The 19,574-nt window shown below is 40.0% G+C and overlaps 2 protein-coding genes across 2 annotated transcripts in view; both read left to right on the top strand.

The window, feature by feature from the left end:
- The window catches only part of LOC143125419 (uncharacterized), an 80,718-nt gene extending 77,372 nt beyond the window's left edge, over positions 1-3,346 (top strand). The window contains exons 20-21 of the mRNA XM_076286870.1: positions 2,678-2,974; positions 3,183-3,346. Of these exons, the coding sequence (XP_076142985.1) occupies positions 2,678-2,974; positions 3,183-3,346 (461 nt within the window). The remainder of the gene's footprint in view (positions 1-2,677; positions 2,975-3,182) is intronic.
- A 4,874-nt stretch (positions 3,347-8,220) lies between these two features.
- On the top strand, positions 8,221-18,341 carry LOC143126071 (receptor for retinol uptake stra6-like). The gene is made up of 17 exons (XM_076287990.1): positions 8,221-8,309; positions 9,724-9,790; positions 11,253-11,338; positions 11,724-11,863; positions 12,021-12,187; positions 13,230-13,349; positions 13,928-13,995; positions 14,129-14,208; positions 14,519-14,580; positions 15,258-15,420; positions 15,621-15,696; positions 15,882-16,015; positions 16,286-16,403; positions 16,735-16,836; positions 17,210-17,373; positions 17,554-17,696; positions 18,093-18,341. Exons 1-17 carry the CDS (start codon positions 8,221-8,223, stop codon positions 18,339-18,341), a joined length of 2,028 nt encoding a protein of 675 aa, XP_076144105.1.
- The last annotated feature ends 1,233 nt before the right edge of the window (positions 18,342-19,574 follow it).

Below are 19,574 nucleotides of genomic sequence, written 5' to 3'. Positions count from 1 at the left end.
TTAAATAAACATTTGCTTACTGTAACAGGTCTATGTACACCAAAAGCTGTTCAGTGAGGAAGGTGCTTACCCACTGAATAATAAAACATAGTGAACCACAGACACATCACAGACATAGTGAACCACAGACACATCACAGTCGTAGTGACTGCAATTTTTACCCCCCCCCCCCCATAAATGCACAAATAGGCTGACACCAGACATAATTTCACTGCATTTCTTACTTCCAGTAACTATATGCATGTGACAATAAACTTCCTTGTATCCTTGTATCCTTGTATCCTTGTAACCACACCGTGCAAACACAGCACTTTCTCCCTGGCACTGAGCAGTAATATACTATTGAGAGTGAAGATCTGTGACATTTAGCGAGTTCTTTTCAATTCAGTCACATACATGAGACATGAGAAGTATTGAAAATCTGTAAGTCTCACAGATAAAACATGAAACTTGAGGTGTGTGTAGCTGATAACATCCACAGCATTATTAACACTCACCTCACACACACACACACACACACATATAACACACACACACACACACACACAAATATAACACACACACATACATACATACATACACACACACATAACCCTTGTCATCAGAACAGAATGCCTTCCTTTAGATTGAGACATGATAACCCCCCCACACACACACACACACGTTGTGATGAAGTACTTGTCTTGGTGTAAGCTTAGCTGACCATTCGTTGTGTCTGTCTTCCCTGTAGGAGTGTACTACGTGGACCGGCGGTACAGCTCTTTCTTTGTAGAACAGTATTACAGAGGTAGAGTACAGCTCTGCTCCTGAACTGCAGCGCCCTCTCTAGCCCTCCCACCTGTGCACTGTTACCCACCTCTCACTATCCTGCAAGTCTAACCCTCACTAATGCGCTCACTAACAACCATGTGCTCTGCACCAAAGTGAAAGACTGAGAAAAGGAGAAAGTGTGTAAATATTTTTTTAACCAACAACATTGACGGAGATCTTATACGTGTGGTCCTGAAAATTACGTTTGATTCTACAGTGAATCTTGGTTAGCTTTCATAAGTCAGACGGGTAGGTAGGGTAGATATGACTCAGCTTTGTCAGAGTTAAAGTAGTCAAGGTAACCAAAACAAAATGTTCAAAGACATATTCATGGCCAATCATTTTTTTTTACTCAGCACCACCACCATGTTATTCTAAAACATTTAACACATATTACTAATTGAACAATCGTAAGGCTTTCTAACTCAAAATATATTATTTAAAGCGTACAAAGATATGTCTATTAATAATATATGTTATTAAATATTTGAAAGTCAATTCTGTAATTCTTGTGTGTGTGTGTGTGTGTGTGTGTGTGTGTGTGTGTGTGTGTGTATGGCCCTGAAGAGGGTTGAGCCTAGGAATGAGGAAATATGTCTGCCAAGGCAGAGATCTTTGTCCACTTTAATACTTTTTTGTACAGCACCTTTAGAAGCCTATTGCACTGAATCTTTGAAGGATTCAATTTGTTATTAATATAATATAATTCATATGATATAATCTTATTATGACTTCAGCAGGTAGACATTGACTGTGTTCCAATTCGCATACCTCTGTACTTACAATACCCCTTGTGCATTAATATTAGGAATTGGAACACAGCCAGTATTAGATGTTACATGCTGAGTTGCCTAACATTGCCAGATATATCATCACCAACATGTTTGACAAGCCTTCTTTATGCATCAATCTGATTAAAAATAAAAATAATAATTAATATAATATACAGTAGTACTGGTATTACCTCCACCAAGGAGGTTATGTTTTCACCCACGTCTACTTGTTTGTTTGCTGGTTTGTTTATTTGTTTTACCCTGAAACTCCTGGCAGGATGTTGATAAAACTTGGAAAGGTGAAGCATGGGTCAAGAGCCCATTACATTTTGGCGTGCTTCTGACTCACTCAGTTTTACTTTAGCGAATGTTGCCAGATGCAGCATTCATGTGGCACCTGTACAAACTACTGTAGGTTTCCCTCTTTTTCAAAAATGTACTGGTTTATTATATGGTACTTTTCTAGCAAGTGTCATGATAATCAGGCCACTATTTTGTGTGTGTGTGTTTGTGTATTATACTGCTAACAAACCAAACTACAAACAAGCAATGAAAAAGCAAACAAACAAATAAATGGTGTTATTTTCCTTAATATTGTCCAGTTTATGTCTGTAAGATGTGTTGTAAATCGTCTGCCCTGATGTTATGATGCTTGTAAATTCTCTTATCAATTATGTGTGTGTATCTCTCCACAGGTGTGGCCCCTTTTGTCATCCTGTCTGTTCCTTTGCACTTTGTGTGTGTGTGTGTGTGTGTGTGTGTGTGTGTGTGTGTGTGTGTGTGTGTGTGTGTGTGTGTGTGTGTGTATTGACGGGTCTCTTGCACTCTGGTTTCCCCTGCTCTCTCCTGCTTGTTGGTCTCTAAACTTTTACTAACAGACTCAAATGTCATGTTTTTCCATCATGCGCTTGATGGAAAAAAATCTGTACTCAGAACATGAGTATGGATATGCTGACTGTTTAATCTATCATGCAGTATTTCTGTATATTCATGTGTGTGTGTGTGTGCGTGTGTGTGAGAGAGAGAGAAAGAGAGAGATTCAGAAGTCTGAGCAGTCTATACATAAATCATAAAACAGTGATTTTAGCAGAAAGGTGAATACCTATACATGACTAATGAAGATAAAACATATAGGATCTTGTTCTCGGCATCTAATTTCTGTTTAATTTTTTCTTTGATAGATTATATGAAGAGCTCGGTGTCGAGCACGTGTTCCCTCAGCAGTGAGAGTCCATACGCCACCATCTCAGAGCCGCCATGCAAACACTCGGAGAGCAGCTATGTGGAGATGAAGTCGCCCGCCCATCACCAGCAGCCATGCTGTGCAAACATGGCCGCCGCCGCCGCCGCTGCGGCAACCGTCACCACCAACAGAAACGTCTACGATGTCGGTCAGTTCAAATCAAATACTGACAACTTTTGCTTTGTTTTGTTTTACCCCGTTCCCTGGACAGCATGTTTGGACTTTCTCCTCCAACACTAGCTTGTAATACTCGTCTCCTGTGTGCCCAAATGTGCATCAAAAAGAATATCAAATGTAGCTGCTACTGTATATCTGGCACCCTTCAGCTCACTTGTCTTCTCTTCTCTTTCTGTCAGAGCCCACTGTGAGCATCTTGCCCTCATCTGGAGGTATCAGCTCGGGAATTTTCCAGAATCCGTACGATCTCCCTCGGAACAGCCACATCCTGGGTCACTACGACCTGCTGCCCATGCGCTCCAGCCCCCCCGGCCCTGGAAGTCCCTCCAGCTCCTTGTTATAGAGAATAGCGGCACCTGAGTCACAAAGAGTTTACTGGTCTTCTTCAGCATCCAGAAATGGGCAATGGTTTCCGGCCAGACTACTTTTTCCTTTTGAGTTTTTTCTTTCTCTAAGCACGCTGAACCTTGAGGAGTAAATGTAAGACCCATTCTTTGAAGAAGAACATTCAAATCATTGTGAACAGCTGTTTTATGACTGGAGCAATGATGATGATGAGTGTACAGTAACATCTGAATTCATCGATACTCAAGGGAATAGCAGAATTGTATATTTTGTGAATTAATGAAGTTCAACAAGGAGCAGGTTTTGTACTAAATAATAAGTTGACATTTTTTGCAGTTGATATGAGTGAATATTATAAATGTGTAGAACATGGTGTCATGACGAGCTTCAGTGAAATATCCTAGAAACTCTGAATTAAAGAAAATGGGAATGTATCTCTATATTCCTGTGCCATATTTCGAAGTCAAGACACTTCTTACTCCCTTCACTGTTGTGTCTATAAGATTGACATTTTGTAGGTTTAAATGAATTTCTGTTTACACTTTAAAGATCCCTTTGGATCCAGGACCTATTTTTCTTTGCTTGTTTGTCCTGCTTTTTATATGTATTCTTTAAAATTGTAAATTATTTGAAATGTCTAGTCCAGTAACCAAAGTTTGTTATAGACAATTAGTAAGCATGTTGAATTATTTATGAATATTGTGGTTGTTAAAAAAAAAAATCATGTCTAGAATACAGTATGCCCACTCATCATAATGCCCCCTATTTATAAAGTCAGCTGCTGTGATTTTATATGACTATATGACAGCCAAAGTTATATTTTACTAAAACATCGTCTTAGGGATATGCAGCGGCTTTGACCTTCTCTGCCTTTAACCCCGTCACTACCATGAAACAGACTGGGGGACTTTTTTTTACTTTTCAAACCTCTTTCTCTTGAAGAGTTGGTGCATGCTAGACTGATTTGAGGATCAATACTGTGTATTCCCATCTGTAAAACACTGTGCAATACCTACCTGTGATGTGAACACAAAACATATGTAAATTATTTATGCACTTGAAGTGGTGGACAATAATCTTTTGCATGAGCTATGCCAAACATGTACATACTGTAGTGATATTTGACATCATGGGGGACAATAAGTGTGACACAAGTTATGAATAATGACTTGACCACAAACAAAAGTTATGGTCTTTGAAGATTGTCCTTGAAGGTTTGGTGTGTATTCATAAATCATGACAGCTGAATTGAATATCCCAGCTGAGCTCTAAAGCTTTTTCACCATGTGCATGAGCCAGACACGTTCCCACCTGGTTCCCTTTGGAAGGTAAATGGGAAGTGGGTGTTGTGATCTTATTTTCCAGGTCCCGATTGTCGACAAAGAGTGCACTTTAGCGAATGAAATTGGAAGACAAAACATAGGCTATTCGTGTCAGTAGAAGAGTCAGGTGAATTTTGTTGCTTGATCACTTTTCAGAACCAGAAAAAGGCTGAAAATGTCTAATAGTTTTATTCAATTACCCAAGTACCCTGCAGACACCACATTGCTGAGACATCTACAGGGGTACATTAAGGTGGTCGCTGACAAAAAAAGCAAAAACATTTTTAGCTACTTATAAAATATGCAACTGTGTTTCTTTATCATGCAAGTTATTGATTTACAGCTTTGCTGTGTGCATTAAAAATCCCAGTTATTCCCTTGTTCCCATTACCATTTTACAGCGTGGGGTTCTCTAACCAGGCCACGCTTCCAGAATCCAGCCAGCACAGCTGGAACCATGCTACATCCCTCCAGATGCAGCCCAAAAATATGTCACCATCTACCTGCACTGACCCAGATAGCAAAGGGATGTTGAATCAACATACGAAGGGTTCAGATCATAGACTGTATATATAGTTCTATATATACAGTCCATGGTTCAGATGCAAAAGCCTCTAAATGACACCTTCGTCAAAAATGAGATAAAGATGGTGAGTGAATGCTCTCCACACATAGTATACGTTAATCAAATAATTTAGCTTCAAAGCCAAATAATAAAGCTAAATACCACTCTCTTCCTGGTCTAAAAATATGATTTCTAGGCAAAAACCTATGGGAACTGGATTTTAAATGCTCATTTAAAAGAGATGTGGTCAGACGGATTTAGAGGGGTTTGCATCTGAACTCTTTCTGATTAGATTGGTTGGTTTCCGCCAGACGCCCATGCCATTTACTGTGGTTGTCGTCTTATTATAATTAGCACATTTCATCTCTAAAGGTTGATTGCCTTCACTCTCCTCCTTTGTTACTCTAGCTCTATCTTTTCTCGGTGTGTTTGAGTTGAGTTTGTTAATCTCTCTTTGGGATACCTACATCGCACATTTCTCAAGGCGTTACATCATTTATATCAGTCTAATGGATACACTCTCTCTCACATATACATACACACACATACACACACACACATGTTTACACACACACACACACCAAACACACACACACACACACACACACAAGCACACACAAGCACACAAACACACACACACAAACACACACACACACACACACGCAGACACACACACACACACACACACACTTACTCGCTTACATAGGTTATCGGTGTGTTTTTCTTCTGTCTGTGATTATACATTTGAATGGCTAAGTGGCACCATCTGTAGGCTATTGCTGAAACTGAATAATTATTTCCGGTATATAACCATTGCAATCTACCAAATAGTCCTGTCAGAAGTGATAATATGAATGTTGGGTTAATATAAAATAAACTAATAATTTGTATTACTATTTAAATGCCAAGTGAACAAAATGATAATTTTGATCTTCCCCGGTACTTGACCAGGCCTGCAAGTTTGTATAATTCTAATAACTACTACTACTGTATAAGGTGGGCAACTCTTGAGACAACAATCTACAATGCACACACACACAAAATCACACACACAGAGACAGACACACACAATCACACACACACACACAATCACACACACACACACAATCTCTCACACACACACAATCACAAACAGAAAATCACATAAACAGTGCACACATGAGAACACGACTTGACCTTTCTCATTCTTTCATACTCTCTCTACCCACAGTTTAACACCTCAGTCTGTGTGTGTGTGTGAGAGAGAGAGAGAGAGAGAGATAGGCCTCGTGAGTTCTTTCTTGATCGCGTCAAATTAGACGTCAAGCTGGCCGCTGCGAGATTACTGAATACTGAACTTAAATCACGTTGCTCTGCCTTTGTTATTCTTTCTGATCTGGTGGTCTGGATATGTGCCATGAGAATATTGGTCAAAAGCCTATAAATACTACACCCTATCCAACTTCCTTTAATGTGTCCAGTCATATGCATGAAGTACTAACAGTGATATTCATTTGTCGTCGGTGAAACTGCTGTATATTGTCCCGACATATCTGTACTCTACACTGTTTCTGTAGTCTTCACTTGTTCATCGACTTTGTGCTAAGAAACATTTCACTCTACTCTAACACTGAAAAGGTTGTCTGCCTTTTTAAGTCTTTTGACTTTTGAAAGCCTTGACACTGACATTTGCTGCTATTTCAGGAATAATAGACCACAGTAATAGCAAACCTCTGTAATATTTTCCCAATTGTGAACTTCTGTCATTTTCTGTATTTCTTACTTTGTCTATTCTTAATGTAGTAAATATACACTTGCTTCTTGCTAAGCATTTACAGGGTGTGGGAATGAAGAATTTCTTGATGTAATTTTGCTTTTCTATCTTATTATGTGCAAAGCCTCTTAGGAGCCAAGCTGTGGAGACTAACAAGGGGCTAGCCTCCGCGCTGCTCTGTCTCTGCAGGGGTTGGACGCAGCATTACGCAACCCCACAAAGAGGCCCTTTCAGCTCACAGCTTAGCAGCAGCTCCTCTCTTAGTCACCAGACATCCATGGACAAGGCCTCACTCTACTCTACCTTGTGGAGATGTTTTATTGAAGTCCAATTATGCAATATTGACATGTTTTCACATTGAAGTGTGTGTGTGTGTGTGTGTGTGTGTGTGTGTGTGTGTGTGTGTGTGTGTGTGTGTGTGTGTGTGTGTGTCACAGGGACACAGTTTGGATATGGTTTGAATAGATGATGCAAGGATGCAAATCAACACAATATGCAATTAAATTATTAGAATTACCATCCAACTCAAGACAGAGTGGTTTTTTGTGTGCAGTTGAAAGAGCAGGTTACATGTATACATATATTTATGACAATTAGGGTTGTTAAATACATATAGGTTCATGCAGGATGGGGATAATTTGATATCATTTTTATACAGTATAAGGAAAGGTCCAAGTTAATAAAAGTCAAGTGCATCATTGTGTTGTATGTTAAACTCTTGCTGTAAGTGATTTGTGTCATTTCACCTTTTCCTTCATTTAAAAAAAAGAATCTGCTGAAGTGTACATAATCTTTGTGTAATGTGTATCCCCTTTACTGTATACTTGCTTATGCATACAGGTCTTGACTCTTCCCCCTCCTTATTTGCAGACCAATCTCTGGCAGCGTTGTTAATCTGGCGGAGTTGCAATAAATCTCACTGAGTCTTGAGCAAACTGAGACTTTTGTCAGCAACTAACACCCACCCACACAAAAGCTTCTATGCACATGCACTGCACACACATTCACATTTGAAAACATTTTACTTTCCTATCCCTCTCTCTCTCTCTCTGATTTGGCACACACAAACACATACTCTCAAACGCAGAAGGGTGGACCACCTATATGCTCAACTATTCTCTCTCACACACGGTCAGGCTAGGCAGTGCACTGCCACGGACAGAGGCATCTCCATCCTCTCCTCTCCTCTGACTGCTCAAGGCCTGCAGACTCACTGACGAAGAAGAGTCAGGATGAATGGCAGCGAGCCGGAACCCTATAACTACTATGACTACTCGGACTGGTACTCGGACAATTTAGAACCCACCAAGACACCCGTGGAGTAAGTACATATACACTTTACCTACATCTGAATGTATCATTGGTGTTGGAGTCAGGTTAACTCTCTAGATGAAACTATAGTCATTTGTAGAGCACCCTGTTTCTTTTGTAACTTACATTAGCATATGCAGGACATCTTCACATAAAAGAGGTGTGGAAATTATTCATGTAATGTTAATTTGTTTAATATCCAAAGTAAGTGTTTGATGTTGTTAAAATAAAAATAATATTTGTTAGATAAATATATATTTGTTAGATGTAATGTGAACATAAAACTAAACATAATTATTTAGTAATTATTTTAATTAATAACTATTTAGCGTATTTTGTCATTTGAATTTTGCAGGATTGGAAAAAAATCTAATGTAGTTTGCAACAAAATACTTTTAGAGATTGTATTTAGAGTATTAGAAATACATAAATCTGTCATATTTTTCTCCAATAAGGCAAATTTCATTACTCAGTTCAATATACTACCTATAACCATGACAATAGGCCATGCTTATCATAGTCGCTCGATGGTCTTTTGGGCACCCACCGTCGATTTCAAGGCAGCGCTGCCACCGTCGACTTCAAGGCACCTATTCTTAACCCTTGAATAAACTTAGCGCCTTCTGGCAGCGCTGCCTTGAAGTCAATGGTGGGGGGCCAAAAGACCATAGATCGTCATAGTAGGGATCACCACAGGGACAACATTAGGACATGGACCCCACTAAGCTGATGCTTATTCTCACTACAGGACAGTATTAAAAACCACGTAATGGATTTGACATGACGATTTATGTAAGAGTGGAGTTTTCTCCACCAAGTTAATAAATTCCGTTTATCGGGACACCTTACATGATGTTACTCTGTTTGTCCCCCATGTTGCCAGTCATGTATGTAGGCAAAATGCATGCATTTATAGCACAAAAAGGGAAATGCAGTTCAGTTTAAAAAAAGGCCGACCAATTTGCTGTACTTCTTTCATTGGTTACGGAAAATGATGGAGGATAGTTTTCCTTGTTACAGTTTATTTCACTGTTGCGAAGCCTGCTTGTTGTCAGTTCAATCATCGTTTACATTGATATGAGGTGACATTTTTACTTTTATTTTACTAGATTTACATTTATTTGCATGATTATTGTGTGGGTTTTTTTGTATTTTATTGTGTTAAAGTTTATGAGCCAGTATTTGTAGTTTGTAACAAAATAGTTTTTGATGAATTTGTGCCCACCAGACATAACATAAACCTTTAGATGACTTATTATGCCTATCAAATTGATCGATTGATGAGTGTCCATTCAATTCTGAACAAATTCGAGCTCTCTACACTTTAGACTCTCTGTTCTTGAAAAGCCTCTTTGTGTAAGAGCCTTGCAAAGAACCTTGCACAAATGCAGCTGAAACTCATCCAAATCTTGTGTCACCTCCAGAGTGGTTCCACCATGTGACCCAACAGCCGACGATCAGCTCTTCCACATATGCATCGCAGCCATATCAGTGAGTATAGCTATGGGCCACTTTAGTGCTTTATACACAAAGTAAAACAGCAACTTGCCAGATGAACCTCTTGTTAGATTTACCATCATGATACAACAGTGGCCTTCATTTACTTAAAGCTTGTCCCTTATAAATTTGACTTCCTTAACAAAGACATCATGAACATTCTCAATCTGAAAGCAAGAAATGTATTAAGTTGCAGCCATCAGTGATGTAATAAAATAGCATAAGCTTGTTTCACATGAATGTTCTATTTGCATAAAAAGTTAACACACTACACCTCAAATTCCTTGGCTGATTAGGCAGTATTAGTGTATGCAGTCCAGAAAACACGTGAAGCAGTGAACTCAAATAACATTGTGTAACAACATGGAAAGGTTATTTATAGATACATGCATCCACTTAACATAACAAATACAGGCAATTTGACCCATTATAATCCAACCCTCTACAGAAACTAGTGTATGCTAATTGAATAATTTTCTGAGAAACACAATGTTGCTTTGCAGTATTGCTTGTAGGTATAGCTTGTTGTGAGAACCCTGTGCTCTTTGAATTGTAGAGTGATTACCACATTCTAAACTTAAACTGACATTTGAGGACTAATGTTACACTTTCAAGGTCATAGGGTAACCTCCCCTGGCTCTGGGAATGCATCAATCATATATTCACTCATGAGACTGAGATTAAGGTCCTGAGAGATTGTGTTTCTATTAGCAGTCTACAGATTATTCACAAAGATCTCCAACCGGCTGAAGGTCCTTCAATTCACACTTTGTTTTGTGTAACTCTGTGTGCATAATGTGTCTAACATGTAAACATGTTTGTCTCCTTTCCCACTGTAAATTTGCCAGGGTTTCTGCTAGGTTTTTTCCCTGCCAGCCCCCTGTCCAGGAAGAAATTTTAGCGGAATAATTCAATACTTACCGGTACATGTGCTAATGAGTGAATTCAATAACTTCATATAGGCTGGTAAATAATGTAGTCTATAGCATGCCTCGGCTGACAAAATACCTCATCAAAAAGACAACGTCCTCAAAACAGTTTAATAGTTGACAGGCAGCTGGGGTGGGCATTCAGTTTAGATTTTATTTTCATTAATTTATTCTGTTTGTGGCTTTGGAGGGTAAAGCTCAGACTGAAGCTTAACAGAGCTTGACGTAAATGAAATCCATCTTTTTCCCATGCTGTGTAATAGGTCTAAGAAGCAGTCGGCTTTTGTGATTAATCAATCAATCAATAAAGCCTTGGTTAAAACCTAAGTCTTGATTATGGGTTATTTCTATGTTTTGTATGAATACTGTTACACTACTACAGACACATTTTCAATTAGTCAATTCTAATCAGTTTGACCAAGCATACAACTATAATTACTGGCTAACAGAAACCCTGGAATGTGTGTGCATTTTGTGTGCATGTCTATGTACAAATGAGCCTGCTCACGTGTGCACGTGTGTTATAGCTGGTTGTGATGCTGGTCTTAGCTGTGGCCACCCGCAGTAAGAGAATGTGCCAGAGCTTCCAGAGGGGATCTCCCAGCATCTTCAAGTAAGTGACTGCCAGATATGCTCATGACTCAAGAATGGTGCTTTCCCTGGGATGTTACCAAGGCTCAGTGTCAACACATCCGGAGTCAGAAGCTATATATAGGCAATAAAGTAATTTGTGTGAGCTACTCTTTAAATACTTTATATGTCCTTGGTGATTTTATATGGTGCCATAATCAGATTAAATTTAAATTAGATTAGATCGGATTAAACTTCATTGCCGAATGCAGTGCATGTGTGCAATTCTTGCATTGTACTGTATAAGAAGTATGCCGTAAGAACATGCAGACTGTATAGCCATGTTCCTGATATGGGACAATAAACAAACATAATTGGCTGTGCCTGTGGTACATACTTATCCCACACTGTTCTTCAATTCCCTGCAGTCCAGTAAACTTCCTGGACCACACACAAAACAGGGGCCTGGCCATTGCAGTCTTCACACTCCTCTTCTGCAAGCTGTGCGTGTTGGTCATTCATCCCGTCCCTCTGCCTCTCACAAAAGATGGAACACCTGCCCTCAAAGGTCAGAGAAAACACATTTCATTCCATCAATGCTGATCTATACAAGAATTTAAATGGAACTAAAGAATAAACCAAAATGTAGTGTATCCAGTCATCTGTGTGTTGATTTATTTGCCTGTGGCTTCTCACTCTTCCTGTCTCTCCCATTTGTGCTCCAGAATTGTGGAAGATTCTGTCGATTTTCTACTTTCCACTTCTCTACTACCCACTGCTGGTGTGTGGGACCCTGCGCAGTAAGCTGGGCTATGTGCTGGGCAGCGTGCTCTCCTGGACACACTTGGCCATTCTCTGCTGGCAGAAGTCTGACTGCCCCAAGACCCCAGAGGTGAGACACAAGACACATCTCAACACATCTCATATGCTTATTTGGTGACTAGCCAGCTGTAAGTCACAGAAAGGGCACATGTACTGTATCTTTATGATTCAAAGTAGGCCTATAAATCATTCGTCCATTAAGGTCTCCTTCAAGGATGTCATATATTAAAGTAAAATTATGCAACAATGCAACACAGTTTTGAGGTGTATTTGAGGACTCAAGGTCTTTGGTATCATCTTTAGATTAGTTTAGATTGTATGGTTGTGTGAAGGACAGAAAAACACACCTGATTTTACCAGCCTATGTAGTTTTGTGGTTTGTGTCGAACCCATGCGAGTCATAGCAAAACCTTCTATTAGCACAGTATTGCAATCAGTACCAATGGGGGTGTTTGCAAGACTTGTACATACTTTTCATGTAGGCAGCTTGCATGGTTTAGAGTAAGACATAATGCTAGCCTAGAAATCTAGACGCACCCTAGCGGCAGCAAATTTAATTTGCAGCCAGGGTAACACAATGCTGCTTCAAAGCCCTGATTTACTAAGTATCTCATTTTACATTTACATGTATTAATTTAGCAGCATTTTGTTATCATCTGCTAAACAGATGATATGTGATCTGTATTGAACTGGTGTATTCATTATGGTGTGCTTGGGATCTTCAAAACCAAACCGAAATAATGCTTCTTGTGTTTTTTTCTTTAGCTCTGAACAGTTAAACACACTTTAGCTGATAGCAAATCTATTTAGACATGCCCATGATAAGGGTCATTGTGTACACATCCCACCTTCTGGCAGGTGCAGGACAAAACAACTTACTCCAGTGAAGAAATATATAATGTCCGCAACACTATTTAAGCTCCCATATTTAATGTACAAAAGCAACGTTTCAACCTTGCTGAAGACCCAGCAGGGTTGAAACGTTGCTTTTGTACATTAAATATGGGAGCTTAGACTTGCGGACATTATATATTTTTTCACTGAAGCATTCAAATGTTCTCACTTTTTCTTAAACATTTGAATTCTCTTTCTCTTCCTTCGTTGCCCTACAGATGTATAAGTACTATGCTCTGCTGAACAGCCTTCCTCAGATGGTCTGTTTTGCCTTCCTTGGTCTTCAGTATCCTCTGCTTCTCCTAAAGGGATCAAAAAGTGACCCCAAATCCAGCGAGGTGTGTGATTGTGTGTATCTGATGCAAGAGTGTGTACATTCTTGTATATTTTTCATACACATATTGCCATTATTTTTCTAGTATTGCTCTTGTCATTTGATTTGATTTGACCATTCTTAACAATTGAACAGCAAATCTACATCTACTTTTGATTTGTTTGTGTGTTGAGTTTGTGCAGATCTTGTGCTAGATCAGCACAGCTACTGGTAGAATATGAACTCCCTTTAGCAAACATACCTCTACACTGCTTATAATAAGCAGCTTTACATAATTGGTTTAAGAGACGTCAGTGCTCGGACTAAGGGAAACTGCTGCTTTTCCCATCTGTTAGAAAAAAAATGCAACAACAATGTGGTGATTATGTTTCATGAAGGAGGGATGAATTATACTGTTACACAACCTGTGGGAGGACCTTAGTGATCCCGTCATTCTTTCACTGACCATTCTGCTCTCTCTCCCTCTCTCTCTCTTTCTTTCTCTCTCTTCCTCTGTCACTCCTTCCCTGTTTTGTGTTTTTGTCAATTATTTTTTTAATTATTTACTAACAACATATACCTTACTGCTTTATACCTTTTTAGGATTTAAACCATGACTATTACAAAGAATATGTCAAGTCCCTCCTTAAGAAACGTCCTGCCAAAACAAGGTGAAGAACATATCCATTTCATAAAACAAAAGCTAGGTTAGATAAACTAAAATATAAACATTATTACAAACTATTAAATTTAATAATTATTAAGTATACTGCATTTGAATCACACTGTTGTGTTTTGTTATAGCCCTGCAGGCAAAGACAAAGCCCCTCTGGCAGACAGGATCTCTGATACAATTAAGTCATACATATACACACCTGAGAAAGGTAAATGGAATAATGCCAGTATAGCAACCTATTATTTTAAGTTCAGATAAAATTACTGCACCTTATTTGTCAATTGATGTGGAAAAGAGCTGCAATCCCAAATGTATGACTTGTATCAGCTTTGGACTTGAACCTTAGACACCCGAGCTTCACACTTTGCCAAGACAGCAGCAAACCTCAGATCTCAGAAGCCTTTATTTAGAAAAACAAAAGGAAAGACTGCCCTCAGCCTGTAGCAGCATGAGGTGTTTGGATTGCTTATGTGTTGAATTGAGTAATCTGGCTCTATACCTGGGCTTTGTGTTTACAGCTTTCCGATTACCACTGAAACTGGCTGTCTCTGGAGCTGTGTCCTTCATGGCAGTGTACCAGGTAATGCTTTCAACACCTTTCAGTTGCGATAGGAAATACTCTCGTGCTGAACATAATACACTGCCAAACTTAGATAAGAGGTGCCACGCTACAGGTAAGTTGGAACATGACAAAACATTATCCGAACCTCACCGATGTAACATTTCAAGCTTTATGCTCCTCGCCAAGTTAATACAGAACAGTATGCCTATAAACTGCCACGTCTCACATGCATCAGCATGAGGGTCACAGATAACGTTCCCTGCGTCGAAATATTTAGGCTGCTTTTTGAGTGTCTATTTACTCCGTCTTTCTAAAGGGCATTGTTGATGATTACATCTTACCCATGTATTCAATGCATTACATTTAGCAGACACTTTTTGACCAAAGTGACTTACATATGTCAGCTATATTACAAGGGATTACATTGTCCCCGGAGCAACTTGGGGTTAAGTGCTTTGCTCAAGGGCACAACCGTGGAAGCCGGGATTTGAACCAACAACTTTCAGGCTACTGCACGCTAACCCAGCTCCTTAACCACTACACTACCACCACCCATGTATTCATAACTTGTATGATCTCCATTTATCATCTCATATCAACAAGACCAACTATGCATCCATCCATCCATCCATAAAATACATAAATACGTACAGAATATAATCATCTATGTAATGTCTGCTTTGGTGTGTCTATAGGTAATGCTGCTGCTCATTTGCTCTGTGATTCCAATCCTACACATTGTGCGAGCAGGCATTAATGAGGACATTGCTTTCCTTCTGCTGGGATTCAACATCATTCTGCATGAAGACCGTCAGGAAGTGGTCAAAATTGTCATCCACTACACCTGGTGTCTAGAAAGTATGTAACTCCATTTGTAATCTAACACATACAGTAAAATAAAATACTCTCACTCTCGTTCAAGAACATGAACAGACATACTGTAGAGAAGGCATATTATAGTGACAACACTATAGATTACAAGATTATAAATACACATATTACTGCTATGACTGGATATTGCATTTTGATACATTGTTTTGTGGTCTTTTGTGTTGCAGTTTGCTACATCTGTGCAGCAACGTTATCTGGTCTGGTGTCTCTTCTGATGCTTATGCGGTCCATGGTCTTACATAGGTAACCCACCTCTATCCTACAAACCAGTCTACAGTGAAGTTGTCTAAAGTGAATTTGTACATTTTAGTTACTTGACTTGTGTACTTGTAAGAAGTGAACTGAACTCCCACTCCCCCCCATGCTAGCAGCTTCTAATACTAGCCAGTAGCCAGACTACAAATGAAAGTTGAATGCTCTTCTTGTAGGGCCAACCTGAAAGAGCTGTACAAGGGGCACATCTACAATGAGTACAACCTCAGGAGGAAGAGTCGCGTCACTCACTTTGGCATTGTTAGCTGGATGGGCTTCACCGGCTCTCAGGCTGCGGTCATGTGTCTAGGTAAAGTATGGTTTATCAGTCTAGAATAGACTTGTTAGCAGGATATTAGTTTGGGCCAATAACTCTAGTCTCCAATTCCTAATCACTTCTTGATGTACTTTCAGTGTCTATCTGCCTAACTATCCCCATTTTGGCAAAACGATGGCTAGCATCCTCTCTATTTGGTTACTTCTATCGTTTTGATCACTTCTGTTAACTAAACGTTAAACAAGTCCAATAACTTTTCTCTCCCCTATGAGTTTACTATTTATGTCCTGTTTGGATTGACAGCCATGGCCATCCAGACGCTGATGTTCTTCCTTGGGTTCCTGGTTTTGGTCTTCCTGGTCATTATCCCTATCCTGTATGGGCAGAATCTCATGTTCTTCCAGATTCTTGGCATGCTTTGGTGAGTTCAACACAAACACAATAACGCATCATGATCAATGTGAATCGCTGTGCAAAAGAGCAGACACACACACACACACACACACACACACACACACACACACACAACCACACACATGCATGTGACTGAGTGACTGTATGCACAATAGGCTCATATTGTACATCATTGTTAATTATACGTTCATTTAATTTCAATTTTAAAGTGACCTTAGACAGAAGCAATGTAGAGCTACAAGTGTAATAAATACTGTTGGCCATTACAAACGGCAATTGAGGCCTTGAGCTGGTGGCATCCTTATTTTAAGAAGAGGCCTGTTATGTTCACCTGACAGGCCACTGTGGTTGATGCTGTTCCTAATCGTGGCTGTCCAGCATGTCACTGCCCAGCTCGCCTTTGTCAAAAAGGATGCAGGAACCAGGAATCTGGAAAACAGGTATAGTGACTCACCACAGAACATTCATGTACTGCTGCCACGTTAATGTATTAGTCAGAACAGAGGACCTTTCACTTATCATTGCTGCACTGTTTTATATTTCAGTCAGACACACAATGTAATATACTTTACTATATTCATTACAAGTCTCATGTACCAAGAGCCTCAGCAATTGTTGTTACTGAATCACTTCTATCTCATTTCTTTAATTCTTTTCTTTTTTTTTCTTTTCTGCTGGAACATTGGCTGAAACCATCTGAAACATTACATTTTCTGAAACTGACTGTTCTACTATTTAAAATATTCGAATGTATCTTATGACATGATAGAAGAAACAGTACAGACATCCCTCTAACCCAGTGTTCAATACCAGGGGGGGCCTGTTTCTGCTCTCATACCTCCTTTTCCTGCTCAACATTGTGGTGGGAGTGGTGGTTGGAATCCTGAGGATGGTTGTCACTGCACTCTATAACATCATCCACATGGGCCGTCTGGACATTAGTCTACTTAACCGTGGATCTGAGCAATTTGATCCAGGTCTGTGTGACGTGAATGAAATACTGCTTAGTGTTTTCAGAATTAAGCTTTACTCACAAGCCACAAATATAAGCAACTCCCAAGCCACAAATATAAGATTAACAGCTACTGTACCTCAAGAGTATTGATGGTGGTGGCATCATGTACTCTACTCACTCCCTGCGCTCCCTCTGTGCTCAGGTTACCGGTGTTATACCCACTACCTGAAGGTGGAGGTGGGCCAGTCCCATCCAGTGATGAAAGCCTTCTGTGGGCTGCTGCTGCACTCTGCTGGTCAGGAGGGCAGTGCCGGACAAAGGATCCGAGATGCAGAAGAAGGTACTGTAGGGGCATGCTCGCACACACATACACACAAACATGGACATTTGTGCGCTCACACACATTCACATTCACACACACACACACACAAACACACACACGCGCACACACATACACACACAACACTCATACACACATCATTCACACACACACACACACACACACACACATGCCACTGACAGACAAACACAAAGTGGGTTGGGGTAAATTAAGTATTCCAAATATTATAAAGATAAAGTCAGCAAATTAAGCCGCCATTACTTTATTTACTTATTACTTTTTTATCAAACCACATGTGTGTGCACTGTGTGCACAAATGTGTGCACTGTGCCGTTTACTAGCATTGAGGCTCACTCTAGTGCCTGGTCTCTCCAACTTTCTCATCAGCGTGCTCCATGCAGTCGGGCATCCCCCTGGTACAACAGGAGAAGCGGCAGAGCAAAGCCTCCAATGCCCGCAGGGCCCGCTTCCGCTGGCAGCTGCTGCTCACCCTGGTCAACAACTCCTCCCTGCTGGGCTCCCGCAAACACTTCCAGCTCCCGGCCTCCGACAGCACCATCAACGGCACCCTCAACCGCAGCTCTAAAGAAGGCAGCAAGAAGGAGACTGACATGGCTGCCGCCACTGCCGACAGCCCAGCGACGAATTGAACACCTCACATGTAACCCTAATGCATGCTGGTTTCCCAGATCAGGATTTCAGACAGGTTTCAAGCATGGTTGTCTGAATAGTGGAGAGTAAGTCCAGTGTGAGGATCAATCCTATTATGGAAAGCCAGCCTTACCAATAAGTCCTGACATGGCAGGACATATAGATGCTGTTCTAATGATTCTGCGATGGTTGTTTCGGTGTATGAGAAGGCTTGTGGGATGTCTATGCATCACTCATTTCTGTATTATTGTAGCCTACAATATGGCCAAAACATCCTCTGTTGTTTTCATTTTGTATTTTTTACAGAGGGGTTACATCAGGTAGAATAAACAGGATCAGGTTATTGTGATGAATAAAGGAGATACGACCACATTTTACAGCACTGCAAAAACTGCACTAGGTACACTTAACATTTGTATTTCCTGTGAGGAGCAGACATGTTTATGATGCGCTAAGACTTGTACATGTTTGATTAAAATAAGTGCGCTGTCCTGTTGGTACGAATGTGCTGAATTTGTTTAAGTTGTGTCATGTCCATGTTTTCTAAAAGAATAGCTTTCTTGAGCTGTTTTAGCTTTTTTCATATGCTCTTATCTGTCTCACCGATTATGCCTTGATGTATCAATCTGCTGTTTCGGTCTAAGAATAACGACAAACTATTTTGCCATTACAACACATAAAATAAACTGTAACTGTGGTTTAAACTTGGGTTTCTAAACGAAATCATATAGCCTATGTGTTAAATATGCACAATAAAATACTGAACCTCTCCACACAGAGACTATTTGTTTTTAAAACACTGATCAGATTTCGATTGGTTGGCAGTGATGGCTGGGCTCTTTAATGGATAATTGATGATTCATTCATGATGTTTTATTTGTTCGGCTTTTGTAAGCTACACTGCATGATCTGAATGGCGGGAACCACGAGAGGGAGTGCGAGTCCTCGTGCTTATTGGAGCTACAGTATGCGCAGGTGCTCCGTCTAGTGTCAATGAACACTTGTTTGTCAGCCAGTTTATTGGAGTTGACATGACATTTAAATAAGCATTTCGGCACATGTCCCATTTCTCTTAAACTTGTAAGCAGGCTGATTGTTTCTTTTTATGGTGAATTACCTCTTGCAAGCTAGACTAGCCTTTGTCTTTCGTGATAAACGCATCGCTAGGGATGAGTAATGTGTGTGATATATGCGCGCATACAGGTAAGCCTCTTAAGAATGTAATGGTTATT

Source organism: Alosa pseudoharengus, unplaced genomic scaffold, assembly GCF_046254945.1.
Source record: "Alosa pseudoharengus isolate Yale_2024_CS ecotype anadromous, Long Island Sound unplaced genomic scaffold, YU_APseudo_1.1 YU_APseudo_1.1_scf_16, whole genome shotgun sequence".
Classification (NCBI taxonomy): Eukaryota; Metazoa; Chordata; class Actinopteri; order Clupeiformes; family Clupeidae; genus Alosa; species Alosa pseudoharengus.
This window is presented reverse-complemented; position numbering and strand designations above follow the sequence as displayed.